The sequence below is a fragment of the Talpa occidentalis genome, unplaced genomic scaffold (assembly GCF_014898055.3).
Source record: "Talpa occidentalis isolate TD23 unplaced genomic scaffold, MPIMG_talOcc4v2.1 talOcc4.3, whole genome shotgun sequence".
Lineage (NCBI taxonomy): Eukaryota > Metazoa > Chordata > Mammalia > Eulipotyphla > Talpidae > Talpa > Talpa occidentalis.
The window spans coordinates 54735166-54762125 of NW_023603184.1; the positions used below are offsets into that span (position 1 = coordinate 54735166).

Consider the following 26960-nt stretch of genomic DNA (forward strand, 5'->3'; position numbering starts at 1 on the left):
CCCTGTCCAGGGCTACAAAATGGATGACCTGATGACCTCCTACGTGCAACACCTCCTGAATACCATGAACAAGCAGCGGGGCTCTCGGGCACTAGCTGATCCTTAGCAGGGGAGCCCACGTTTCTGCCGTCAGGAGTGGGGATCCTAGAGGGACTTCCCAAGGGCCCTGCCCGTCCGGGGCCTGCCCCCTGCAGGCCATCTTTCACAGTCCCTCTTCCCAAACACAGCCCATGCCCCTCAGCCCCCCAGCTGGGCCCCTCTCTCAGGGACTGAGCCCGGAGGCCAAAGGAGGGAGCCCAGGGCAAGGCTGGGCGGTCGGGCCTGCAGGCCCACGCCTGAGTGGCTCAAGAGATGTTCAATAAAAGCCCATGGAGCACCGGGAGGTGTACCAGTGAGAGGACATGGTGGGGCTCAGGTGGCCGAGGCCATGGAGGCAGAGGCCGGCAAGAGAAGGATCTCTTCCAGGAGGAGCAAAACGCATGTGACCCTGCAGGACACCAGGATGACAGCTCCACTTGCAGGAAATGCTTCCATTCATTCCTCTTGTCTCATTTCCTCTCCGCCTCCCTTCTTGTTTCTCAGACTGGAGAGTTTTCCTACTTAAGCCCCACCAGCCTCTCCTCCTTGTCTGCAGGCCCTGCCGGCGGGCTGGTGGAGGTGCAGGCCAAGCTGCCTGCTCTCAGCCACTGGTTCCACCCAACGGCCAGCCTCTCCCAGCTAGGAGCAGGCTTGGGTTTGCCCTGCCATGCTGACAGGCCCTGGGGAGCCTGCCCCTGCCCTCAGCCCAGGGCCAGCCCTTGTGGACTATGGGTTTCTAGCTGGTCTTATCTCCTCTGATGGCAGAGGGGCTGGGAACAGGCCCCACCTGACAAGTCCTGCCTGCCCTGATCCTTAATGTCCGGCAGCCCCCACATCCGTGTCTACAGGGCGCTCCCCACCACCCTCCGCACCACAAACCACGCAGCCTGTGTGACAGTGTTAGTAAGCCTTCATTCACTGTGCATCCCGGCGGCAGGTCTCGCGTGGCCAGGAAGGAAGACTCCTTCCTGGAGGAAAGAAATGAGCCACCTACCCGTCCTCCCTGCTCCTGGCTGCCCCCCAAAACTCAGTGTGTGCCCTGAGGGGGCTGTGGGGGGTCACAGAGAGACTTGGGGGAGCCATAGCATTCCCAAGCCCAGGGTGGAACTGCCAAGGCAGGATATCAGGAAGGAACCCTAAGTGCTGGGGGAGTAGGGTTTGTGTATGTCTGCAAATTTGTGGGGTGCAATGGTAGGACTTGCTGCCCAGCATGGGCACAGGGATCCTCCTTAGATGAGCGAGCCTGTGGCCAAGAGATGGCATTCCTGTGGCCAAGGAATGGCCCTGGGCCATTCCCAGGGCACCTGGTCCTGGGGCTGGGGCAGCGGCTGACTAGGGCTGCCCGGAGGCTCTGTGCACACCGTGGGGTCGCTGGTCAAGCTCTCACAGTAGGCCCCTGCGGTGCTGGGACAGCTGGAATGGGCAAGGCTTGGAGCTGCAGCCCACCTTTGGGGCCAGGTGACACCAGGTCCCAATTTGCTCCTGTCCCTGCAGGACTTCGGACACTGGCCCCTTACACACTCACAAGCTCCAGTGCCCCTCAGTCCTGCTCACCACGCAGAAGAGAGGAGGCGGGCGGGGGAAGGCAGAGGGGGAGACAGCAGAGAGAAGATGGAGGGGAGAATCCTGCGTGGAGAAAGGGAGGTAGGAGATGGGAGAGGGGGCAGGCAAAGAGATGAGACAAGGCTCAAAGCAGCAGAGGGGCAGGAAGCCACCAGGCAGGAGGAGGAGAAAGGCGGCAGGCAGCAGCAGGCCTCTCAAGCGGAGTTGAGGCCCACGGACTTGGGGTGGGCCTTGCGGGAGGCCAGCTCTGACAGTTTCTTCAGTCGCTTCTTCAGTTCCAGTGGGAATTTCTCGTAGCACTTCTTACACACAGGCTTCATGTCGAACTCCACAAACTTGTTCCTGAGGAGGACGTCAGCCTTCAGGGGTGTGTGCCCCACCCACTCGGGCCAAGAAGGATCCCAGGTCCCCAGGACCAGCAGAGGCAGAGGAGTGGGCTGCCCTGGCCCTCTGCCTCCCCACCCCCTTACTTACTTCAGGGTGAGCTTGCTGTTGCAGGTGGAACAGGAGAAGCAGTTCACACACCAGGCCTTGTTGAGCGCTGACACCACTATGAGGGGCAGACAGGGGGCCTTAGCCAGCCTCACCCAGCCCAGTCACAGGCCCAGTTGTGCAAAGTGAGGACCAGCTGGGCCTACAGCTGCAGGCACCCCCACCCAGAGGGGAAGTGGGGGATGGGGGGCACAGGGACAGAGGAGCCTTACCATCACCCTCGATCACGTGACTGCAGTTGTAGCAGACATCCCCGAATAGCTGTGCACAAAGGCAGGTGTCAGAGGGGCTGCAGGCAGCTGGGTTGCCCGTCCAGGGCAAGGGGTGCAGCCTGGTCCCAGTCCCTCCCAACTCCAGGCATCAGCCTATCGGGACACAGCCTCAGGCAATGAGATGAAGGCAACCTGACTCATCACAATCCTCCCCAGGTAGGACGACTGGGTGAACAGGGTCAGCATTCCCCCCAGGAGGCTGGCCCAGGGCAGTGTCCAGGTGGCGGATGGGGGCAGATGAGCCCAGATCCCACACCGTCCTCTCTCAGCCCTCGCAACGGGCGCGGGCCACAGAGTGCATTCTCACTAGCGGTCACTGAGGCCAGGTCCCCAGAGTGCAGGCACACAGGCCTGGCCTCAGCGCCCACAGTGGGCACTGACACCACTGTGAGGGGCAGACAGGGGGCCTTAGCCAGCCTCGCCCAGCCCAGTCACAGGCCCAGTTGTGCAAAGTGAGGACCAGCTGGGAACTGGCACACACCTCCCCAGTCCACCTCCCTACCGGCTTCTTCCCTCAGCCCCACAGCCAGGCAGCCTCTCCTGTAGCTCCCGTCCAGACTTGAGGCAGGCCTGCCCACCACCCTCTTACAACTAGGCCTCACCTGGTTGTAGTGGGTCTCACAGTAGGCCAGGCCCTTCTTCTCGTAATGTCGGTGCCCCAGGAACGGCTTCTCACACTTGGCACAGACAAAATGCTGGGGGGAGAGGTGCCAGGACTGAGTAGTGACCCAGGAGACCGAGAGGAAATCAGGGCCAGCAGCAGGGAGGCCAGCATGGCGCGGGGCTAACATCTCCATGGACTAGCCCTGGGCCAGCAGACCCTGTTCCTCCCCACTACAGGGTGACCCTGATATCCCCATCCTTACCCTGCCTGTGCTCCCCCAGCCCAAGCGTCACTTGGGCCCTCCAGGGAGGGCCGCTCCCTGGAGGCTGCGGGTCTGGCGCCCACCGGCCTCTCCTACAAGCCCAGCGTCACTGAGCAGTCTTCCCATTCAGTGAGGTTTGCTGTGCTGAGATTCCCCTCCCCAAGGGACCCCATCAAGGCCGTCCAAGGCAGAGCCGTGGGGACACACTTGCCAGGGCATTGGGGCTGCAGCCTCCCTCACCTCCACGTGCCACTGCTTGCCCAGTGCATTGACCACACGGCCCTCGATGGGCCGGCGGCAGGCCCCACAGATGGGGACGCCCATCTTGTCATGGCAAGGCAGGCAGTAGAGCTCCCCCTTCAGCTCTCGGGCCTCGGCAGTCAACTCCTTCCTGGAAGACAGAGCAGAGTCCCCAGTGAAGTCCCTGCCCTTTGCACAGGGCACCCGGGCAGGGGTCACGCCAGCCCCTCCCGCCTCCGGGAAGCTGCATCCTGAGAGGCCCCCTCTGTCCTAGCCGGGCTCCCAAGCAGCAGCTCTTTGATCTCCATCTCTTTGGGGAGGACTTCCTGTGTTCCAGACGGCCCCCAGGCACGGGACTCCCGCACAGCCCCCTCAGAAGGCAGCTTGTGTCCTACACCACCAGGGCTGCTGAGAAGCAGGTCTGTTCTCTGGACTCTCCCGACACGCCACCAGGGCGTCTGGAAGGGCGCAAGGGGATGTCCTGTAGCCCCTTCCTCCCTCCCTTCTCCCTTCTCCAACACCAGCGCCAAGCCCTCCCCCTGGCTCTCCAAGCCTCTGACTCCTTCCTCCCAACAGGCCCAGGGCCCTGGCCCTCCCTCATCCCTCACTGCCACAGTCCTAGAGAGAGGACTTTCCTGCAGCCCCGGGCTCTGTTCTAATCCACCCAGCTCCCCACTGTCTGCAGCGCCCTCGCCCACCTGGGGCCTCTTGCTCCATCACTGCCCCAGGCAGTGGTCCCAGCCCATCCGCCCCTTCTCAGGGCCTGGCAGAGCACATACCCGCAGTTGGTGCAGTTGAAGTGGTCAGGGTGGTAGGCGTCATTCTTGAACATCAGGGGCTGCTCGTCCATGACCTGGTGGCACCGCTGACAGATGTACTTGCCCAGGCCCTTGGCCTTCTCACGGTTGTGGCAAGGCCGGCACAGGTGCCTGTGGGGAGTGGGGTGGGGATCAGCAGACCACCACTCAGCCTCGGCCTCCCAGCAGCCCAGCCACCGCCTGGATGGGAGCGCCCCCGAACCTGGCCTGGGGCTGTAAGGAACACCTGTCAGCCTCAGGGGCCTAGGAGAGCCGCAAGCCAATCCTGGAAGACCACAGGTGTGCCCCCTAGAAGGAAGCCGCTGCACAGGAAAAAGACTAGAAGGAAGCACCCTGCATGGTGGTGCCAGCCATCTTTTCTTCCGCCTACTTTTTCTGAGCCTAGATCATCATGTGGAACAGAGTAGGCATTTCTCTGACATCCGCGAAAATGTTTTATTTTTCAAATGACTTTTCACACGTGTGAATAATCTTATAGTGATAATCCGCCTGAAGCCCCACAGCCAGCAGAGAGGCTGAGGAGTGTGGGTACACCAGGCCTGTTCACCCCTTCTTTTAGGGTCTGCCGGACAAAGAGCGACCTAAACCTCCACAGGCTCTTTCTGTCTCCGAAAACAAGCATGGCTGTGTCAGACGGAGGCCCCAAACCCAGGAACTGTCTTCACAGAGTCCTTTTTGTGAGGACCTCAGAGCAGTTTCTGATGCTGCTCCCTGCCTTGGGCAACAGCCATGGTCTCTACCGAGAGAAATCAACATGGTTTCTGTTTCCTTGGGCTGCAGAGGTGGCAGGAATCTAGATTCAAGGTCCCCAGGCAAAGACGGACAGAATCCCCAATCCATTGTTCCCTCCCACCCCAATCCACCAATATTCCTAATGCACCCTCCAATGCACAGGGAAACTTTCCAGCCCTCACCAGCCTCTCCGGCAACCCGATACCAGTGTGGGGCTCCTTTCCAGGCGGGTCAGGGAGTTAGATTAACTCTCAAAGTCAGAATCCTCCAACCAGGTGGGATGGGCAGATCCTAAAGGCAGGGCAGGCCAACTCGGTGCCTGTGCCCTTTACCACAGTGCCCATCACCTGTGTATCACACTGCTCTCTGCTCGGGTTAGGTGCCCCTTAGCTACTCAGCACATGTGAAGGGCTGGGGCCCGTGGGAGCACGCAGTAAGCACTTACTAAGCCACTGGCTCCCAGCTGTGTCCACCAGACTTCATGCTCCCCACACAGGATGAGTCTGTGGTGCGGGAGCGAATGGATGGGAAGGAGAAGAAGGGAGGAAGGTGGCCAGCGCTCCCCTATCACCACATGACCCGGTCGGGACTGGAAGCCAGTCTCCTGGCCCAGAGCCCTGGCTCTCCCTACATCATGGGCTGCAGATGTGGCCTGTGTCTATAGTTTTCAACTCTGTGACAAAGGCCATGTCCCTTTCAGAGCTGCAGGGCTTTCTCCACCCAACTCTCACCTAGGCACCCTGTCCCCCCCGGGCCCAGCCCAGCACACCAGCCATAGCAGGCCTGGGGAGGAGCCGCTCCCCCTCGTCACCCACAGTGGCCAGCTCTGGCCAGCCCACAGCCGCGGCTGGCCGTGTCTGCCAAGGACACAGCATTTATCCCACCGCCCCAGTTTTGGTGACTCCTCCCTAGGAGGCCACATTCAATCCACATGAAATAACTTTCATTTCAAAAATACAGAAATTAGCTCAAATCCCCAGGTACAATGCCCTAAAACCACTATCAGCAATCACCCCAATAGCAGAAGTGGCCTGCTCAGGGCCAGTCAGCCCCCTTGTTTCAGGCCAGCATGAGCCAGCTCTTGCAGACAACAACTCACAGAGCAGTGTGGAGGGGGCGCTGTGTGCATGCCCCTGAGCCCCAGGCAAAATGGAATTGAGGAGTCCCCCTGTCTTGAGTAAACAAACCCCAGGTGAAGATGGCTTTCTGCACAGGCCTGATCCCAGCCCCAGATCTAGAGGCAGCGTGCTGATTTCTCCCCCAGGTGAATGAAAATGGAACCTAAGACTTCTACCCTCAGTGAACAAAACACACAAACACACAAAGCAAGAGTCTTGAAGTGACCCGTGTTGGGGTTCAAATCTGTCTCTGCCACTTCCTGGTGATTTGTCTACAGCATGTTATGTCACCTTTCTGAGCCTCAGTTTCCTCATCCGAAAAATGGGCAAAAATCCCAGCTGCACAGGATAGTGGGGAAAGACAAATACACTTTTCTATGTTTTAACTAAAAACACTGTAAAAGACTTTTGAAATCAGCAGTGGTGGTTCAGATCTCCGTTGCTGGGTGTATCATTTTTAGAAAAACAGGGAGAAACGAGCTTTGCTCGAATGGTCTCAAGAGCAGCCACGTGCTACATCCAATTACCCCCCAGCCTGAACGCCAACCTCAGGAGGAGACCTGGGGGCCACAGGCCAGCGAGACACAGCAGCCCTCTTCCTGGGCCTCCTGTCCAGAGGAGGAGCCCCGCAAGGGCCAGGGCCAGGCCTGCCGGCTGCATTGCATCCCCCCAGGCCCAGACAGCGCCCCATTATGAGGCGGCCTGCAGCTGTGCCCCATTCAAGATAAAGGCCATGATTTATCCCACAGGCCCAAATGGAGCCTAATTATACAGGGCAGGACACAAGGACCCTACAGCAAGTGTCCTGAAAGAGTCCCCTCTCATTCGACCAAGACTCCTCAGCCTCCCCCTCCCCATTCACAAGACCCCTCTACTGTGAGTGGTGTGCAGGCTTGGGAGCCCAGGCCTGTTGCCCTGGCAGCCAGCCCCTCCCTGCCCCCCCATTGGTAGGAAATTATCCTGGTCTGAAACGTCCGGTTGTGTCAGTCCCAGCCAGTCCCCCACACAGCCCGTGCCCACTCCAGGTCTTCCAGGACAGTCACACACTCAGCCTCTGTGACGCTCTGTGGCCAAGCTGGGCTGGGGGGTGCCCCGGCCGGGACACTGGAATATTCACGACGCGGTGGCAGCAGAGACAGCCGTAGGAGTGGCCCACCACACAAGGGACCCTTGGGAATGAAGCAGCCTTTCAGGGCCAGAGGGACTGCTGCCTCCCCTCCACTCCTTAAATAGCCACCCTTCTACCACAAGGGCACGGAGCCCCGCCAGCGCGCTGCCACCACTGCTGCAGCCCACCTGCCCCTTCCGCCAGAACCAGCAGTGAGAGGTAAGGGCAGGGCTGGGTGGGGGCAGGCAGGGAGCTCAGAGGCCAACTCAGACAGGGGCAGGGACAGTGGGCCCCAGTCCCCGGGGCGCCTCTCTGTGATAAGGGGATGCCCTATCAGTGACAGTTGGAATCGGTACCCACGCACCTCTCCACTCAGCCCCGTGGCACAGGGAGGAAACTGTCACCACGAGCCCCCATTACAGCCCTGCCCACCCAGCCAGTCCCTCCACGGAGGCCCGAAACCTGACCCTGACCCACCGCCCCAGGCCACCCACACTGTCCAGACCCAGACGGAGCTGAACAGAGCTAACCTTCCAGAAGCCACAGCACAGGCTGAGGCTCCGGGTCCCAAGGGGATGCGTGGAGAGGTGGCAAGGAAAGCATTTCAGACCACACTGCAAAAGTCAATATCCCAAAATGGGGGAGAGTAACAAAACCTCAACAAATCAGAAGCAAGTCTGAAAGAGATGGAGACTTGCTCCCTGAGAGAGCACTGTGCATATGGCCTTTAGCCGCACGCTGAAGGGTGGGGGCTGGGGGCTGCCAGGCAGGACAGAAAAAGCCAGTGCTGGCTCACCCACCCCTGATACCCTGATAGGGGCTACCCCTCCTCAGACAGGGGCCCCACGCTCAGGGTACTGCTCTGTTGTCACCATCTTGAATTTCTACCTTTTGAACTAGGGGCTACATTTCCATTTCTCATTGGGTCCCCAAATTCATGCCACCACTCCTGGGACTAGGCCCTGAGGAGCGAGGCTCGACCAAGGATAAGGAGCCCCCTCAACAGCCCCTGCTTTCCCCCACGACTGCAACTTGTGTCCCTACCCCGGACGCTGGGCTGCTGGCTTCTCTTTTGCCCCTTTGCAGCCCAGACACGAGCAGGCGTGTGGGTGCTGGAAGACAGGGCTTCCAGGGAGCCCCGAAGCTTCGCTGCAGATGAGGGTCCACATGGTAGACCCATTAAGCAGCCCAGCACACGAAAAGCAGGAGTTGGCGAGGTCTCCCTGGCCCCACCTCAGGGCTGTCGGCTGTGGGGTGTTGGGAGCAAGTTTGCTCTGGCCCTGCTGTCCTGCCCCCTTCTGCCCACACCTCCCACCCCCAGGCCTGGAGAGGGAGGAAGGGTGTGTGGACCTTTCCTCTCCTTTTTGGAGCACTTGAATTCACTAAAATCAAAACAGGAATCTGTTACTCTGTCAGGGAGGCGTAGAGGAGGGTGGGGAGTACCTATCCAGAACTGAGGTTCACCAGATAACAACGGCTTGTCACCGAGGCGGGCAGGGCTGTGACCTGGACCCCTCAGGAGTTGGGGTGAGAGAGGCCAGAGACAGGTGGCCTCTCTGGGACAGCAGACATTGGCCAAGAAAGTCTGGACAGTGTCTCTACCTGCCCTCTCCTGAAGAAAACCTGCTTTCTGGAAGTTTAACTACCCCAGCTAGTAAAATACCCCCGCTGGCCTGAGGCCCAAGTGCAGGGTTCTAAATTATAGGTCTCCAACCAAAATGGAATTGGTGGGCTGAGTCCAGAACGCTCGAGAGACCTTGGGACCTGGCCCAGCTGGCCTTCGGGCGGCAGCAGAGAAAGCAGGCCTCTGACCTCCTAGCATATTGTACCCCTGGTGGGGTATCCCTAGGAGGCAAGTGCAGGGAGGTTGGGGTGGAAGCTGCAGTCATGGGAAAACCACAAAGGACACCAGTCAGGGAGGGCCAAGGGACTACAGGGTCAGTAGGGATCACCCAGCAAGTGCAGGCTGCAGAAGAGCTGGTGGGTACAGTGCTCTCAGGATCAGGGCCTGTCCGCAGCCTCATGCCCCACCCCTGCTAATCAGAGAATACTCCTGGGGAGCAGGAGGGTCCAGTTGCTCTCCCCATGGTGCTGACTCCATCCCTCTGGTCCAAAAGAGTGGACTCTGGGACACCCTGCCCTAGGCCTCCATTGCTGGGGAGGAGCACAATGGAAGCTGGTCCAGCCACAGCCTGGCTAACTCCAAGCCCTGGTTTGGTTTTAGCTTTATACTGAAATGCAGAGACCCTCTGACATGTGCCCACCCACAGGTACACACAGGAGCTGCCCCCAGGAGTCCCTGACAAGTGCTAAGCACAGAGCAGTGCCCTCCTCAATTTAAAGGTCAGTTGGGACTGAAGGCTTCGGAGGGCTCACTTATCTGCACAGTAGCCACTCGCCACTTGTGCCCACTCACCAGTCCCAGGGTCCCTGGGACCCGTCTGCTTGTTCCCTCCAGGCTCATCTCCTTGCTGTGCTCCCGGCTGCAGCATGAATGGCCTTGCAGTGGCCCCCCCAGGTCTGATTGCCAACTCCTCCCTGGCCAGCAGCGAGCAATGCAGCCAGGAGACACCAGTGGAGAACGTTCTCTTCGCCTCCTTCTACCTCCTGGACTTCATCCTGGCTTTTGTTGGCAATGCCCTGGCCTTGTGGCTTTTCATCCGGGACCACAAGTCAGGTACCCCAGCCAACGTGTTCCTGATGCATCTGGCCGTGGCCGACTTGTCCTGTGTACTGGTCCTGCCCACACGCCTGGTCTACCACTTCTCTGGGAACCACTGGCCATTCGGAGAAATCCCATGCCGACTCACCGGCTTCCTCTTCTACCTCAACATGTACGCCAGCATCTACTTCCTCACCTGCATCAGCGCTGACCGCTTCCTGGCCATCGTGCACCCGGTCAAGTCCCTCAAGCTCCGCCGGCCTCTCTATGCCCACTTGGCCTGCGCCTTCCTCTGGGTGGTAGTGGCCGTGGCCATGGCCCCGCTGCTGGTGAGCCCGCAGACGGTGCAGACCAACCACACGGTCATCTGCCTGCAGCTGTACCGGGAAAAGGCCTCCCACCATGCCCTCGTGTCCCTGGCCGTGGCCTTCACCTTCCCGTTTGTTACCACGGTCACCTGCTACCTGCTGATCATCCGTAGCCTGCGGCAAGGGCCTCGTGTGGAGAAGCGTCTCAAGAACAAGGCGGTGCGCATGATCGCCATGGTGCTGGCCATCTTCCTGGTGTGCTTCGTGCCCTACCACATCAACCGCTCCGTGTACGTGCTGCACTACCAGGGCAGCGGCACCTCCTGCGCCACGCAGCGCATCCTGGCCCTGGGAAACCGCATCACCTCCTGCCTCACCAGCCTCAATGGGGCGCTCGACCCCATCATGTACTTCTTTGTGGCTGAGAAGTTCCGAGACGCCCTTTGCAACTTACTCTGTGGCAAGAGGTTCTCGGGCCCAGCCCCCAGCTTTGAAGGGAAAACCAACGAGAGTTCCCTGAGTGCCAGATCAGAGCTGTGAGCCCCAGGCGTCCCCACCAGCCGCAGCCAGTCACAGCAGGCCAGCTCCCGCTCAGACTCATCCAGGGGAAGTCCACCTTCTCCCCAGTAGGCCCTGAGGAAAGAACCCGAAATTGCAGCAGGTCGCTGCCACTCCCTCAGTGCAGACCCCTAAGAACAGAGACTTCCTGCCCCTGCAGGAGGCGTGGGCCCTGCTCACTGTCAGCAGCTGAGATTCTCTGACTTCACCCAGCAGCAGGGGCACAAGGGGCCAGAGGCACAATTCCTGAACAATGAGAGTCTTTCTTTCCCAAGTGCTGCCTGCTGGACTCCCAGACTCCCTTCTGCTGCAGACACGCAGCATGGAGCCCTGCAGAAGGAGCCCCAGATGCAGCTACAAATGCCCCGGGAGAAGAGCCGAAGAGTGGGCCTCGGCGAAGGAAGGAAGGGTGTCCAAATAGCTCCTTTGAACACCGTTGTGGTGCCTTTGCAGAAGACCTCTGGGTGTAGGGAGCATGCACTCCACATCACAGCTCAACACAGTAAATGTATTTCAGGATGGTCACCAGGTGACACCCAGAAAACGGAGTCCATGGGGCGCATCAATGCACGGCTGCATTCGCCGACCCTCCTGCTATAAACCCCATGCAAACCTGCTCTGGTGGAAGCATCCCCAGAGCGTCTGAGCCCTGACCGGAGTCCTCTGGGCGTCGGATGGGCAAGCAGCCTGGCGGACAGTAATGGGGAGCCGAGATCTGTCACCACCTCAGGAAGCCTGAACTGGGGCACAGGGCCTGGCAGACTCAACCGGGTCCTCACCCCACCCCTCCTAAGAGGCCTCTGCCAGCCTCACTGGCCAAGCTGGGAGCTGCTTCACTTCCTGGTGGGGTCACAGAATAGCTGCCCCCTTTTTGCACTTGACAGGACAGATCATAAACAAAACCGGACTTTGAGACTCTGCGGGCCACTGTGTTTGGTGAACACAACACCCTTCCCAGCAGCTCTCCCTTCACCCCAAGACCGGTAACATGGATGAGAAAGCCGCAGCTCTGATGGCCTGGAGCACACCTGCCCAGGGCACTCTGAGTTTCTGCAAGGGGGGCTGCAGAGCTCCCCTCGGCTGGCGGGGAGGGACCTCTAAAGGACCTGTGTCAGGTTTCACTTTCTTGAGTGCCTCCAGGCAACCCCCACACTGTCTGCACCCATAGCCTCTCATTTAAGCAACTGCCACACGGACTCCTGCTGAGTGCCCTGAAGAGCCAAGACAGACACAAGGCCAGGAGGGCCAGGCAAAGGGACGCCATCACCGTGGCTGCATCAGGAAGGAGCGAGGGGCACAGCAGAGCAGGACGGCGGGTGCCCCGATAGGAGAGGGTGCGGGACTCAGACAGTAACAAGGGTGTTCCCAGGGAGACCGGCAGTGCAGTCAGGGGAACGGGGTGTCAGGTGGGGCCAGCTGCATCTGAGACGCCAGGGGGCGCTGGGCAGAGATGGCAGGTGGGCAGAGGCATGTCCTGAGCGGGAAGCCTGGCTCAGCCAGCTCAGACATGCCCTCCAGGCCCCTGGGACCCTGGACAGGCACAAAGGCAGCGGAGGGATGTTTGGGGAAGCTAAGCCTGAAGAGAAGAGGGACAGGGACGGCCAGGAGGCAGGAGGAAAGCGCGAGAACACAGGGTCCTGGTCCCTGGAGAGGAGACACTGCAGTAAAGAGGAGACGCCATGGAAAGCTGCTGAGAGGTCAGGGGAGTATCTAGCAGTGACCGTTGGGCCCGGCATGTGGGGGTCATGGGATCCTGAGCAGACTGGGCTGGGGGTTGCCAGCAGGTATGCCTGATGCGAGGTCACAGAGAATCACTGGGAGGAAGGCCTGAACCCTCCGGCCCTGGAGGAAGGAGAAGGAGCCCAGAAGCAGCACAGCCTGGCTCCAGGAGTTGGCAGGGTGAGCAGGGATGCAGCCCCGTGGCAGAGGCTGGGGCTGGAATGGGGGCAGGGAGTGGCAGGGGAGGTCATCCCTGTGGGGGCTGGGGTGTAGATCAAGGGGAGTAGGAAGAGTGAGGAGAAAAGAGCAGGTCTTCTAGGAAGGTAGGAATGTACCCTAGTCAGGAACTGGGCACTAAGTGCCAGGAGGGCCGCGCCCCTGAATTGAAGAGTGTATTGGGGGCCTGGTTAAGTGATTTCTTTCCAGGGCATTCAGCCGGGCTGCGAGGAGAGAGGTGGCTGCTGGGGTCAGCAGTGTGGCGCGGCTGGCTTGCGTGCAAGCTCCTTATCCAGGGCATCTAAGGGCTTCCGTTCCTCTGCCCCCCTCCATGCTGTCTGCCTGCTCCTGGGAGCATCCACAGCCTGGGGTGGGCCCTGGCTCATCACCCCTTCTCCCTGCACCCTCATTCCTCACCCAATGACAGGCTGGGGTTCTGCCTGCTTGCAGGGACGTGGCATTGGCCCCAAAGCCCAAGGGACCTGCACTCAGAGAATGCATCTGCGGCGAGGGCTCTCCTCCCCGTGGGCCACCTCACCTGCCCGCGTTCCTTACAAAGCCCAGGTCAGCCAGCTCTGCATCACACAGCTCGCAGCGGAAGCATCCGGGGTGCCAGTTGTTGTTCATGGCCTTGATGACACGGCCAATGATGAATTCACCTGGAAGAGAGAGACCTGCTCGCCTGAGGGGGGCCGGCGCCCCCTCCCCGTGCCACCCACACTGATGCTCCCTGGCCCGGGGCCTCTCCCATAGCTGGGCAAGCACTGCCTGCAGGGGTCTGAGGCTGGTGTTCAGAGACACCGGGTGCCATGCCCTCTTTCCCCGGGCGCGGAGGCTGTGCAGGCACCAGTCCTTACCGCAGGATCCACAGCACGGAGCGAACAGCATCTGGAAGTCGTGTTCACAGTACTTCCGGCCTTCGAACTGCAAATGGACTCAGCAGAGGAAGGTTTCAAGTCACACATCATAAGGCTGCCCGCTGCTGCCACACTGCTCTTTGTGGAGTCAGGCTCTGCCCTCAGGGAGGCCAGACATACACTCTACTTGGAGCAACTGTTATTGCCACCAGAGAGGCACACCTCCACCCTCCCTCCAGAGAGGGCTTCCTGGAGGAGGCGAAAGGAGGAGCAAGGCAGCACGGGCGAGGTCCCGAGAGAGGGTACTCCAGACAGGAGCAGCAGGTGCGAGTTCTGGAGACGGGAGGGAACTGACCCATCTGACCTGGGGACAGTGTCAAGTGAGGGCCTGAACTGAAGCTGGGCGCTCGGCAAGGCCAGCCGCTGTTTGCAGGAGCTCATGGCCCTGCTGGTTCCAGAAGCAAGTCAATTGCTGAGGCCGGGGACTTAGGCGGGATCAAGTCTGGATTACACGAGTCCCTCCGCCCTGCTTCCTGTTTCTGCTCTGAGAAGTCCACTTCCCCTCAGACACCACACAAGACCGGGGGAAGGGAGACAGAAGGGGGGCACAAACGGTGTGGGGGACCCTCAGGGAGGGCACCAGTCCTATGGTCAGCAGGAGCCAGTGTGGACACCAGTCGGGCAGTAGCTGCGCCTTCTGTCTGGGCAATAATGGGCCTCGACTGGCCAAAGTGTGACCCAAGCCTGCCTTTATTCTTTGCCTTTGACAATGTTTATTTTATTTTTAAAAATGTGGTTTTCCCCTGTAAAATGCAATTTTTTTAGGCTTAACGGATACAGTCCTACCCAATGGCCCATAGAGACAGGGGTTTAAATTCATTCAGCAGTGAGTATTTCCTGAGTACCTACTGTGTGCCAGCATTTGTCTGGACACCTCTGGGCCTGCCCACTGCCTCCAGGTGGGGCAGCATTCGCCAGGAGGCACCCCAAGGAGCACTTGCTCCGAATACTCAGTCAGATCCCACTCCCACCAGCCAGCAGCTACTGCCAGCAGCTCCACCTTTGAAGTCTACAATCACCACCAGACCAGCCACTAGGGCTGTGCCCTACAAGCGGCTCCTGGTGGGGAGGGGCTGGCTTGCAGCATCTGCCAATCTCTACAACAGCATGAATTCTCCCACATGACAACAGCAATGGGCTTGAGAAGAGACTGAGGGAGCCACCACTTGCATTTTCCACCCCTAAGGTACGATGAATAGAAGAAACCTCAAGGGCATAGATAACAGTAACATGTAGTGAAATAAATAGGCAGTGAGAGGTTTGAGCATTTGTTACCGTTGTTTGAATAAAGTTTTACCTCTTTGTATGTTTATATCATCTACTTTACAGCAGCTCTCTTAACAACCAACTTGGGAGTGTGAAAACTATGTGCTTGTGAGTGTGGGTCAACCTCGGCCCCTTCACCTTCACTGCAATCATCCGGCTTCCAGACCCACCTGTTCCCCTAGCTCTGTCTTGGTCTCCTATCCCCACCTACTGTCCCCTCAGCACAGCAACCGAATGCTCCTGTTCAAATGTGACTACGATCCGTGCCCCGCCACACCTCCCAGCGTGAAAACCTAAGGCCCGACACGGGCCCACTGAGTCCAACAAAGTTCCCTTAGGCTGCCCCTCTCCTGTCGCTCCCCTTCCACCACTCCTGCCTCAGCTGCTCCTCAAATTGCCCACACAACCTCACCTCAGGGCCTTCGCACTTGCTGTGCCCTCTCCTAAGAGTTTGTCCTGCAGACACAAACATGCCCTATGCATATCCTTCAGGTCTGCTCAGAAGTTACTCCCCTCATGCCCTCCTCCTTGCAGAGTCCTTATAACCAGGGTCCTTAGCACCAGCCCACAACCCACAAGTTCATTGTGTCTACTGTGTGATCCCCTGAGAGGGAGTCATCAGGGCTGAGTCTTTGGGCCCCAGGACCTCCCAGAATCCACCCAGAGGAGACCAGATGACCAGTGACCCCCACTTCAGCACCACAGCCAGCAGAGGAGCCCCTCTTATCTCACAGGAGAGGGACAGGCCAAGGTTCTGAGCTGGCAGGAGCAGAACTCAGCTCAAGGCCTGGCATGACTGCCCCATCAGGGCGCAGGCTCCTAGAGGTAGACGCTGGGCCGGCTCAGAAGCTTGGGCTCCAAGAAGGCAGCCAGCAAGGGCCCTGGCAGCACACTTACCTCGTAGAAGAGTCCCTCTGGGAACGGCCGGAAGCACTGGGCACACACAAAGCAGTGCTCATGGTACAGCTCCCCATTGCTGTTGACTATCCGCTCGGCGGGGGTGAAGCGGGCCTGGCAGCGCTGGCAGACGGCGTTGGCCAAGGCATTGGACATGTTGCTGGTGGGGGAGAAGGAAGGGGAAGGTCAAGATGGGGCAGTGCTGAACAGACACAGCTACTCCCTTAAGATTAACATGTTTTCCATGGTAAGGAAAATCACTCTCCTCACCCCATGACCACCTTGGCACCAAGCTATGTGACACCAGCTCAGGTGACCTGCAAAGCTGCTTCCAAGTGCCAGTGCATGCCAAGGCTGCAGGTGCATTTCCACATGGCAAAACCCACCATGTATCTCCACTTTACAGATGGACAAGGCAAGGCCTGGAGAGGGATGACCTTCCCGAGGACTACAGTGGGCAGAGGCAAAGCCTCAGTTAGAAAGTAGCATCCCCACCCCCCGACTCTGAAGCCCTGTTATTCCAGAGCACTCTTCCCTGGAGGTCTCAGACAGGTGAGGGCCATGCAGGACTGACCCTTTCCCTCCAGGCCCAAGCTCCTCACTGCAGGAAGGACCATAATCATGGCTATGGTGACAGGTCACAGGTGGGCTGGATGAAGGACACACGAAAGCACTGGGTACACACCCACAAGGACAGCGTTGTGCTTGTCAATGATTTGGCTCCCAGGCTGCTCAGCCTTCACTGGGCCGAGCTATACCTTGAGGGTTGGTAGTTGTCTTAGCGCCTTCTCGTGTCTCCCAACACCCCTTCTCAGAGACTAGAGTCTCGGGTACAGAGATATCCAGGCATAGGTGAGCAAGTCTGGATCCACTCTTAGGCACTCCGCACCCCTGCCTTCTAGGTGAGAGCAGGGCTCAGAGTGCTGGAGTAATTTGCCCAAGCCCACACAGCAGATAACAGAATCCAGGTTGGACCCAGATGGGTCAGACTTCAGTGGCTCTTTCCTCTCCATCATGAAGGAGTTTCAAAATCACCTGTCCCCCAAAAAAGATGCAGCACCTTATCATGGAGGAGGTGGGAGTGAATCTTTGGGATGAGAGCAGGGTGTGGAGCAAATTTCCTTACCCATGGTGGAAGACTGCTGTCCCTGGGGTAAGGGTGGCCCTTCTAGAAGGAGCAGAATCCAAATAGAACAACTGCACGAAATTATCCACACTGACCAGACTGGCACCCCTGCAGCCCAGGATCCTGAGGCCTGGCCCAGAGAAGTTGGGTCGGGTATCTTTTTAGCCTGTTCTGTCCCCCCGCCCCCCGGAATTGAATCCCATCCCTCCCTCACTGCGGGGGCATGAGGAGTGAACAAGGCTCCTGGAGGATTGCTGGTGTCACAAGCAGGACGAGCCAGGGGCAGGAGAGGGCTCTGTGTCTCTGGGCCTAGGCAGAGGTGTGGGGGTGCTCTAAGGGGGCGTTGCTGCTGCATGGAGACAGACTGGAAGCTGGGCAGGGGCATGATGGCAAGAATTCCTCCACACCCTCCTGGGGGCTGCATGTGGCAGGGCCCGAGCCCCAAGGCTTTTCAGTGAGTCTTACCCGGCCTGCTAGACTTCTGCAAGGCCCAACTTGATCTCAGGCAGCTTTAGGACCAAAGCCCTTCCCCCTTCCAGCCCATGTGTCCGTGCAGGAGAAAGGAAGCAGGAGACAGGCAGAAGGGACAGGGATAGCCCAACACAGAAGGGGGCTCTGCACAGCGGCCCCACCTGCCCCTGTCCAGCCCCGCTCCCACTTGTCTGCACAAGAAGGGCCAGCAAGGATGGAGGACTGGCCCCCGAGCTGCCCGCCATACTCAGCTGGGTGGGGCTTGTCCACACAGTCATGGTTTCCTGCCAGAGAACAGAACGACCTGGAGGCCCTTTCCTTGCAAGGCACACGCCCACCCGGAGTGGGGAGGAAGTTCACTGAGGCGGGAGCCGCCCCGCCAGGCCGGGAGGCACCAGAAGTCAAAAGGAAATCCTGTGACTCTAGGCCTGGAATTCCCCATCCAAAGGACCTGGAAAGTGAAGCCAGAACAAGGATTCAAGTCCAGCCCCAGGCTTTTGGATTGTTTCCGAGACCCAGGCCTCCGGCCCCTGGCCAAGGGAGCTTACTGCACGCCCACCTGCCGGCACCCTGTCTTTGCCAGTGTTCGGGGGTGCAGCCACAGCCCCCGTGTCCTCTGGCGGTCAGTTGGGCTGATCCAACCCTCTCGGCTGCCACTGGTGGGTTGCACCCTCTACCAAAGTGTCCCTCCCTGTGGCCCTCCACCTCCGCATCCACTCCCAGCTTCGTGCACAGACTATTGCACTCGCCTGAGTTTCTCTGCTCGAAGTTACCACGTTTTCCTGCTGGGACCAGGACAAGCACTACCCCACGGCAGCCCTGCCACACCCCTTTCCTCCTCTGCCTGCTTGTCTCCCGTGGTCACCACAGCAACCAGCCCCTGAGGACCAGAGCCGGTCTGTGTCCAGTTCCCTGACTGGGTCCCTGGGGTATCAGGTCGAAGACTTCGCCGTCCATCCCCACATAGCTCACGCAGCCCTGGACCGGGCAGGTGAGGGTGACCACCTACCTCCCACCCCTTCTGACCCTCCCCCCCCCAGCTCCTCCTGACACTGCCGACCCCTGACACTGTTCCTCCTGGCCACACCTCAGGTCCCTGGGCTGTGGTGGGCACCGAACAGGTCAATGTGGGCCTTTTTGTGCAGTGGAGTAGAACTCCTTGGGCAGCTGAACCCCCAGCTCTTCTCCGAGCCGCTTCTCCGAGGAACACAACCACTTGGACTCACTGGGACAGGCAAGTAAAAGTGCTCAGCCACTGACCCACAACCCCAGCAGGGACAGGCCACTGTCTCCTGCAGGGGAGGCAGTAAGAGAAACTGGGGGTCTCAGCTCACACTCCACATTAGAATCCCGAGAGGCCCTGTCATCAGCTGCGGAACCCAGGAAAGAGGTCGGTTTCCCCGGGCCTCGTTTCCTCCACTGCGTGGAGGAGCCCGGGAGCAGCAGCAGCGGCCTCTGGGAGCTGAGATGGAGAGCTCAACACACATGGAGCTCGCGCCTGGGGACAGGCAGGCTGTAGGCTGAATAAAGAGCTGTTGTTTTCCCACAACTCTGGAACCTTCCAGAATGCTTCCACCGCAGTACAGTCCAGGACAAGTCAATAGGCTGCCTGTGCTCCCTGGAGAGCGCAAAGCTAGGAGACAAGGACATTCCACACCCTCCTTCACACATTCCAGCCAAGAGTAGGGAGCACAGAGCCTGCCCAGCTGCTCTGCAGAGGTACCCCACCGCCCAGCCAGACACACACACCGCCAAGGGCAGGCCCAGCTTCCTAGAAGCCAAACCCCAGAGCCAGGGGAGCGCATACCACCTGTGCCCCACCCCACCCTACCCCAAATGCTCTGTCTTCATAGTCAACACAAGTCAATTTGTTGCAAGATGTCACTGAGCCAAAAGTTCACAGAAAAACTAAGGTGATAATCAAGCAGCATATGAACATCTGCACACCCATGCCCGGGACTGTCCCGACACCTGACCTTCCGTCGCAGGCCCACACACTCCTCACCTCCTGGGTGTGCTCCTGCGCGGCATCCTCAACGTGGAATCTCTCCGGCATGGCCTCTGGCCCACCAATACCCTCATCACCGCTCCCTGCACCATACTCACTCCAGAGAGGTCCCGGGTCGCTCAGGGGTCGGCCAGTGAGGGTTCCCACTCAAGAACTGCCACACTCAGGTGAGTTACTTGGCCTCCAGAGCCTCGGGCTCCACACTGAGCAATGAGCCTGTCCGCCCCCACACAGTGCCCAGGGCCATGAGGGGCCTGCAATGCCGTTTGCTAGTTCGTAAGCCAACCTGGAGTACACAAGGTATTGCAGGGGTGCTGCTCTGCAGCCTCTGTTCCCCACTCCCCACTCGACGCCTCCCTCTTTCTCCAGACATCTGCGACAGCCTCAGTCCTCGCTGTCCTGCAGAAGGCTGGGCTGGCCGCCGGCACACGGTGAGTCCAGGGCTGGACGCAGCAGACTCCCTTTCCTCCCTGACTCCTGTGGCTGCTGTTTTCTGTCTCCTCCCCAGCCCCCTATCCCCCGCCAACCTCCTCATCTGGGGACCTCACCTGTCACTTCTCTGCCAGTGATCCTGAACCCGCAGCCCTCACTGCTCTTTTTCCAATGTCCTGCTGGAGCTTTTCGCCCAGAGGCACCCTACGAGAGCGCGACCCACCCCTCCAGCTCCTGAGGTGGGGCGGTGGCAGCACCCCCAGCCACACACCCTCCCCCGCCTCCCCATCCAGGTGAGACAGCCCCGGAGGTGTTCTGACATCCATCCTGAACCCCACAAAGCGTCTCTCCCAGCCCAAAGGAGGCCTCCATCGTTTGCCCACACCGTGGGATAAAACAGTTCAGGCTTCAGGGTGACCCCAGCGCGGGTTCACCTCACAGACAGGCAGTTTGGGGAACCACTGAGATCCAGTAGGCTCCTGGCTCCCTCTGTAAAGTGGTAATAAATGAACCAGTCTGACAGTGCCCCCTGCTCTGTGCCCAAGGACTGTGGGTCACAGGTGACATCAAGCCCTGCCCCTACTGTTTCAGGCCCCCCAGGCTCTGTCCCGGGACCTGAGCTGCTGCTGCTAGGGAAGGACTGGGCAGCTGATCCAGGAAAGGCCTGCAGCTGCCGCCTTCCGGTCATTGTCCCTCTGCCCTCCCCACCCCCTGTCCCTGGCCACCTACCCGGGCGTGGGGGGCGGGGGGCTCTGCCGGTGCTGGCGCCTCCTGTACAGCCCCGAAGCAGCCAGCGCCCCAGACGCGTGGCCATGGCAAAACCGCCTCCTGCTCTCACGGGGCTCCCGCCTGGGGGCGACCACCCCAGCCTTGGAGGACAGAAGTGGCAGGACTGTCAGGTCTCTGGGCAGCACCAGAGCCGACGGGCTGGCCCGCGGTGAGGGGCGCCTCTCCCCACTCTCTCTGGACAGGAGCTCACGTTACACAGACACTCTCCAAAGGGCAGCCCAGTCAACTCCCAATAGAAAGGATATTGTTCCCGCCGCGGGGGCAGCACAGTGAAAGCTGAGGCTGGTGGCACTGGGTCAGGTTGGGGAGGCAACTCTCCAGGAAGATCCCCAACAGTCCTGAGGTGCAGCTGCTAGTGACAGAAAGCCTGGAGGTCTCAGGCCACCAGGAGCCCCCACACACACCCACCCGGCCATGCTGAGAATGGTGCAATCAACTGGGGAGGACAGTAAGGGACTGAGCTAGTTTCAGAATCCTGGAAAGGTTAAGAAGCTGGTAAGGGAGCCCTACACATGCCCACATTCTGCTTTGTTCCCTGCCACCCCAAGGCTGTGGCCACGAAAACCACCTGAGGAGATCCAGTTCAGGTCAGCCCCCACCCCCTAGGGCTGACCAACAAACAGCCAGACACCCAAAAGAAGTCCAAGCTGTCAAAATTCAGAGGACACGTTTGCCAGAGAAAGCAGAAACATCAGAATCAGATGGAAAACTTCCAAGAAGGCACCATTTTACCTGCATTTTCACCTAAAGAGATGGGCAGGGTTATTGTGATCCAAATATAAGCACCCAAGGTCAGTGTCTGAAGAGTGACAGGTCACTGGTGCGAAAATCAGTAAGAAAAGAAGGATCTAGGGGACTCACAGAAATCATTAACCTTGATTCCATTTCCCTGAAATGGTTAGAAAACATGAGTAGTGTCTTCCTCTCCCCTCCAAAAGAAAAAATTAGTAGCCATCATTCTGGCTAGCAGGGCACAGTTCTTCCTACCCTGAGGCAAGGGGAAGCCTTGGAGAAGCTCCACCGGCACTCACATGCCAGGTCCACTCATCAGGAACACACCTCATCCAGCAAAGTGCAACACGGGGAAGTACTCATTAACCACCCCAGGGGCAGACCCCAAACAGTCAGGTGATACAAGCGTTGGGTGCAATATAATTTGAAAAGGCAGCTCAATTCCAAAGGTACTGTGCACTGATCAATACTATAAATATTTTTTTAAAGGTGGCCCCAGGGACTAAAGGGCAGAGAGAAGCTGAGACTGAGAAGGCCACAAAGACAAAGTTCATCTCCCTTGCATCAATGTATTCAGATAAATGAATGCTTCAGAAGCTTCTGCAGAAAGTTTTATGATAGCAGCTTCAAATCAATACCCTAGGACCTCAGCCCCTAAGCTTCTACTCAGCCTCTTTCATGGGGAAATCTTGAATTCTAGACCCCAGAACTCTCCTCCACAGTCGAGTTTCACTTGAGGAGGGACCATTTCTTTGGGGTTCCTCTAATCACAAATAGACCTGAGAAAAAGGATACAGCCACAAATGTTTTGTGCATCATAATTTGTAGATGAAGTTCAAGTCCAAGATTATGAAGCACTAATCAATTCAACAAATTGATTATTAGAAGGGGGCAGCAGAGGCTAGAAACTGAGAGAAGCTTACAGTCTGATTGAGCCCAAATCCTGAACCTTTGCACAGCCTATGCACCTCCCTCCACCATTCTTCAAGGGTGACTTTCAAGGGTGAGGGTCACACTGGCTACTAAACTCCCCAACCTGTACTCTGACTCCAAAGGACACAGTTGCAAAACACAGAAAGAATGATTTCAGTGAAACTCCCAGACTTCAAACTATACTACAAAGCCATAATCATCAAAACTGCATGGTATTGGACCAAGAACAGACACACAGACCAATGGAATCAAAAAGAAAATCCAGAAATAAACCCACAGATTTATGGTCAACTAATCTTTGACAAAGTAACAAAGAATATGCACTAGAGCAAAGAAAGTTTGTTCAATAAATGGTCCTAGGAAAACTGGGTCTCTACATGTAAAAGAATGAAGCTTGACTACTACCTCACACCATGCACAAAAACCAACTCAAAATGGATTAAAGAACTAGACGTAAGACCTGAAACCATAAAATATATAGAAGGAAATATAGGCAAAACACTACATGACATGCACCTCAAAGACATCTTTACAGACACATCACCGAAGCAGTGATAGTGAAGGCAAAGATAAACAGCTGGGACTACATCAAATTAAAGAGCTTCTGCTCAGCAAAAGAGACAATAACCAAAACAAAGAGAAACCCCACCGACTGGGAGAACATTTTTGCACACAACACTAATGATAAAGGACTGATCACAAAAATCAACAAAGAGCTGATGAGACTCAACAAAAAACAAAGAAAATAATCCAGTCAAAAAATGGGCAGAAGAGCTAAAAAGAAACTTCTCTGAAGAGGAAATGCAAATGGCCAACAGGCATATGAAAAAATGTTCAACATCACTTGTAATCAGGGAAATGCAAAAATCAAAACTACCATGAGATACCATCTGACACCAGTGAGAATGGCACATATTAAAAAAACTAGCAACAACAAATGTTGGCGAGGATGTGGAGAAAAAGGAACTCTCCTGCACTGCTGGTGGGAGTGCAAACTGGTCCAACCACTATGGAGAGCTGTGTGGAGATTCCTCAACCTACTAAAGATAGAGCTTCCATATGATCCAGCAATTCCACTCCTAGGGATTTACCCAAAGGACACAGAAACAGTAATTCCAAAGGGCACCTGCCCCTCTCTGTTTATAGCAGCAATATTTACAATAGCTAAGCTATGGAAACAACCCAAATGCTCAAAAATAGATGACTGGATCAAGAAGATGTGGTACATGTACACAATAGAATATTTTTCAGCAATCAAAAAAGATAAACTCATGCAGTTTGCAGCAACATGGATTGAGCTAGAAGGGATCATGCTCAGTGAAATAAGTCAGAAAGAAAAGAAAAATACCGGACACACACTCATAGCAGGAATTTAGGAAACCTAAATAAGGGACCAGGAAAAAGACTAATCAATACAAAGTAATAAATCAAAATCAACAAGATTGGGGAATTTTGTAAACTAGTTCACACCAGATTGAAGTGAGCTAAGGCAGGGGTAGTTAGAGCATGGAGCTGGGCAGATACAAGCCAGGTCCCCCATCCACTGGCCCATCAGTGGGGCATGAGCAACAGAAGCAGAAGAAAGGGGAGGAGTTGCGGGCGGGGGGAGGGCCCAGTCTGATGGTCTGGGCTCAGGGCTCAGCATGCGTCGCAGCCTCGAGCTCTCCTGGGGACTGTGGCCGCCATCCTAGATGTACCTCAGCTGGCGCCTCCACCAAGGGGGCCGCTGGGCATGCTCCAGAAGAAAGCGGGGGCCTGAGGATGTGAGAACAGGAGCCTAGCAGCCTTGCTCTGTACTGTGCAAGCACAGGGTCCAGCCTGTGACCTGGCACGTCGTGGCCTCGTAGGTGACCGTCATGTGGTGTGCCGGACAAACTCTACAGTAGGGAGAGACACCCTCCCCGGTCCCTGTCCCCACCCCCCCACTCCATTTAGAGGAGTATCCCTGCCGGGCTTGGTCCCTGGGTCAGGAGTACAACCTGCCTGGGCCTTCAAGCCCTCCCTGTGGAGCAATGGTGATGTGAAGTCCCTTCAGCTGTGGCAAAAATCTCAGTGTTTTAGGATCCACACTCTATGCACTTCATTCAGGCTCCTCTTCACAAACAGACCCTCTCCTTAGGCAGCCACAGCGACGCTCAAGGGCTACCCCAGGTCGGCCCTCCCCTGAGCTCCAGTCCTCATGTCTTATGCCCGCCCAGCATTTCCCCTTAGACTTACATTGGCACTTCAGATGCCGCATGGCCCACACTAGCTTGGCATCCACGCCCACCCCTGCCACCCAAAACTGGGCATCCTCCTGCATCCATCCTCTGGGTCCGGTCCTGTCCATTCCACCTCCCAGAGCCCTGGGTCTGGCACCTCTTCTCCAGCCCAGCAGAGGAGAAGCTCCTGCTGCTTGTGTTCTCCCCAGCCTTCCCTCAGAAGCCCTATTCTACACAGCACCCACAGGGGTATTTCCAAAGTGCAGGGCTGTGTGGATCCCCCAAGTCACACTGGCCAGGGGTCCCCACTGGCTGCCCCCGTCTTGCTGTTTGTGCCCTGTGGAGAGCTGGCACTCTGCACAGCTGGCGAGAAGCCACTGACAGTATGTGAGGTGTGTGGTGAGGGGGTTGTTTCCAAAGACCAGGCCGGCTCTGGCAGCCGGCATGATGCAGGGAGAACCAGATCAGGCGTGAGAGCTGCCCTGCCGTCTGGTGGGGCCATCGGCACAGCTGGATCAGAATCTTCCAGAGGCTCATTCTGCTCCCAGGGAATAAGGTCTCAGGCTCTGGAGCCCTGCAGCACCCAGGGCAGACTGGTCCTACCCCCACCCCACCTGCCTTGCCTTGCCCCACCCCACCTGCCTCCTCTGCGGGGCTGCAGAAGAGGTGCCAGACCCAGAGCCTGCTGAGCGTGTGGTTTGAAGAGCCACCTCCCATCCGCCTGCGGCGGTCCTAGTCGGCCTTGGTTTCTCCTTCTTCTGCCTTTGCCCTGACGGCGCGAGCGGAGGGGGGGGGGAGCCCGCGGGGAGTGGGATGCCCTTCCCAGAACGTCACCGGGAGGGTGAGCCCTGGCCTTCTGGGAGAGCACGTCCCTCCACGCACAGCACAGGCAGCCGTCTCAGGGGATTTCCAGGTCAGGGGGGCCCCCCTCGGCTTTGCCTGCAGGCTCAGGCTGGAGGAAGGACCAGGGAGTGGGACGCGCATGTATGTGGCACGGAGGACAGGCGCGGGGGATCACGGGTCGGCTGCCCTTTGGCCTAGCCCACCACCCGCCCATCACCCCGTTGGGGGACCACCGCCCTGCCCTCCAGGGCTGCTCCACCTTCCCGGCTGTGCCCGCCACTGGCAGCGCTCCTTTTCCCAGCGAAGCCACAGGGTGTCCTCAGCCCATGAGCCCAGCTCGAGGGATCACGCGGAAAGGCATCCTTCTGCCAGGGCTTGGCTGGAAGGGGGCCCCGGGAGGCCTCAGAGGCCAGCTCCTCCCACCCAGCACTGAGTCACGCACTTGTACCCAGCACGTTCTAGAAAGGACTCAGAGGCCAACACTGACCAGACCCTGACAAGCATGTGACGGGCCTCGACCGTGACTCAGCCGCTGGGACCTCAGTTACCTCATCTACGAAATGGCAACATGCTGAGAGCAGAGGCTGGAGCAGAACTCGAGGGCTCCCTGCCTCGCCCCATGCAGCTGGGGTGCAGCTCTGACTGCTCCCACACAGCCCCTCCACCTTTACCCCTGTCACCACTGGGGGGGGGCGGTGAGCCTCACCCAGGACCCGAGGCAGGGGCAGGAGGCCGGCTGGGGCTTCGCCTGCAGCTGTCAGTGGCCTCGGGAGGGTCCCCCTCCTCTTGGAGCCCAGGTTTCTGGTAATGAAAAATTGCTTGTTCCCACCTTGGGGGGGGGGGGGGGTGTCAGGACCCTTACCCGCCCCTGTGCCCCAGGCGCCAGAGGAGAGAGAAGGGGTACCCCACCTTTTCTTTTTTAGGTATCATGGTACTTTCGGGCGTGGGGAGCAAAGGCCCAGCACCCGCCATGCCGGAGCCCGCAAAGCAGTGGCCCTGCCGGCGCCCACAGCCCTGTCCTCACCAGCAGCCGCGGAGCCGCGGGGAGCCGCCCGGGGGGGGGGGGGGGTTTCGGGGTCCCCTTCCCAGCTTGTTTCCGCAGCTGTAGCCAGCCGGCCGCTGCCCCCCTCCTGCAGTCCGGCGGGGGTTGGGTGTGTGGGCTGCTGCTTTGCCCCTCATTTCCAGACAGTCTGTATCTACAAGCGTTGGGGCACAGCGGGTGGACCGCGCCCTGTTCTGCCCGCGCCCACAGTGACCTCGGGGTCGGGAGAACCCGCTGTTCTCTCAGCGACCCTCAAACACGCCCAGACATCTGCGGCTCAGCCCCCCCCCCGCCCCCCAGCCCCCGCCCCTTCCCCCAGCAGCTGGCGCCCTGCGAGCCCCTCGGCCCTAACGGCAGGAGCTGCTCCCGGGGTGCCGGGACCCTGGGGGCCTGGGCGGCGGGGGGCCCCGGGGGTCCCCACAAGCAGCTCCGCTCCGGCGGGCGCGGGCAGGGGTCGGTCCCAAGCCCGCCCCGGGGGCCTCGGGGTGCCGGGGGCTGTTACCTTCCCGTCATGCTGCTGCGCTGCCCGGGTCCCCGAGTCCTCGGCCCACAG

The 26960-nt window shown here is 58.5% G+C and overlaps 3 protein-coding genes across 6 annotated transcripts in view; 2 read left to right on the plus strand and 1 right to left on the minus strand.

Annotated features, from left to right (window-relative positions):
• MYO7B (myosin VIIB) overlaps window positions 1-1662 on the plus strand; it is an 86377-nt gene extending 84715 nt beyond the window's left edge. For 3 of the 4 annotated variants that reach the window (XM_037523132.2, XM_054699611.1, XM_054699610.1), the window contains exon 48: window positions 11-1660. In XM_037523132.2, coding sequence (XP_037379029.1) covers window positions 11-106 — 96 coding nt within the window. In that variant the 3' untranslated portion in view covers window positions 107-1660. Of the gene's footprint in view, window positions 1-10 lie in introns of all 4 variants that reach the window. The other variant, XM_054699612.1, reaches the window with a different exon arrangement.
• On the minus strand, window positions 779-26960 carry LIMS2 (LIM zinc finger domain containing 2). Its single transcript, XM_037523130.2, has 10 exons — window positions 26910-26960; window positions 15831-15990; window positions 13608-13674; window positions 13289-13409; window positions 4291-4440; window positions 3512-3662; window positions 3008-3100; window positions 2346-2394; window positions 2116-2191; window positions 779-1983 (listed from the first exon to the last, which is right to left on the minus strand). The coding sequence occupies exons 1-10, from the start codon at window positions 26918-26920 to the stop codon at window positions 1836-1838; spliced, it is 1026 nt and encodes a 341-aa protein (XP_037379027.1). The 5' UTR covers window positions 26921-26960; the 3' UTR covers window positions 779-1835.
• Window positions 9625-10945, plus strand: GPR17 (G protein-coupled receptor 17). The gene is made up of 2 exons (XM_037523131.1): window positions 9625-9630; window positions 9746-10945. Exon 2 carries the CDS (start codon window positions 9778-9780, stop codon window positions 10795-10797), a length of 1020 nt encoding a protein of 339 aa, XP_037379028.1. The 5' UTR covers window positions 9625-9630; window positions 9746-9777; the 3' UTR covers window positions 10798-10945.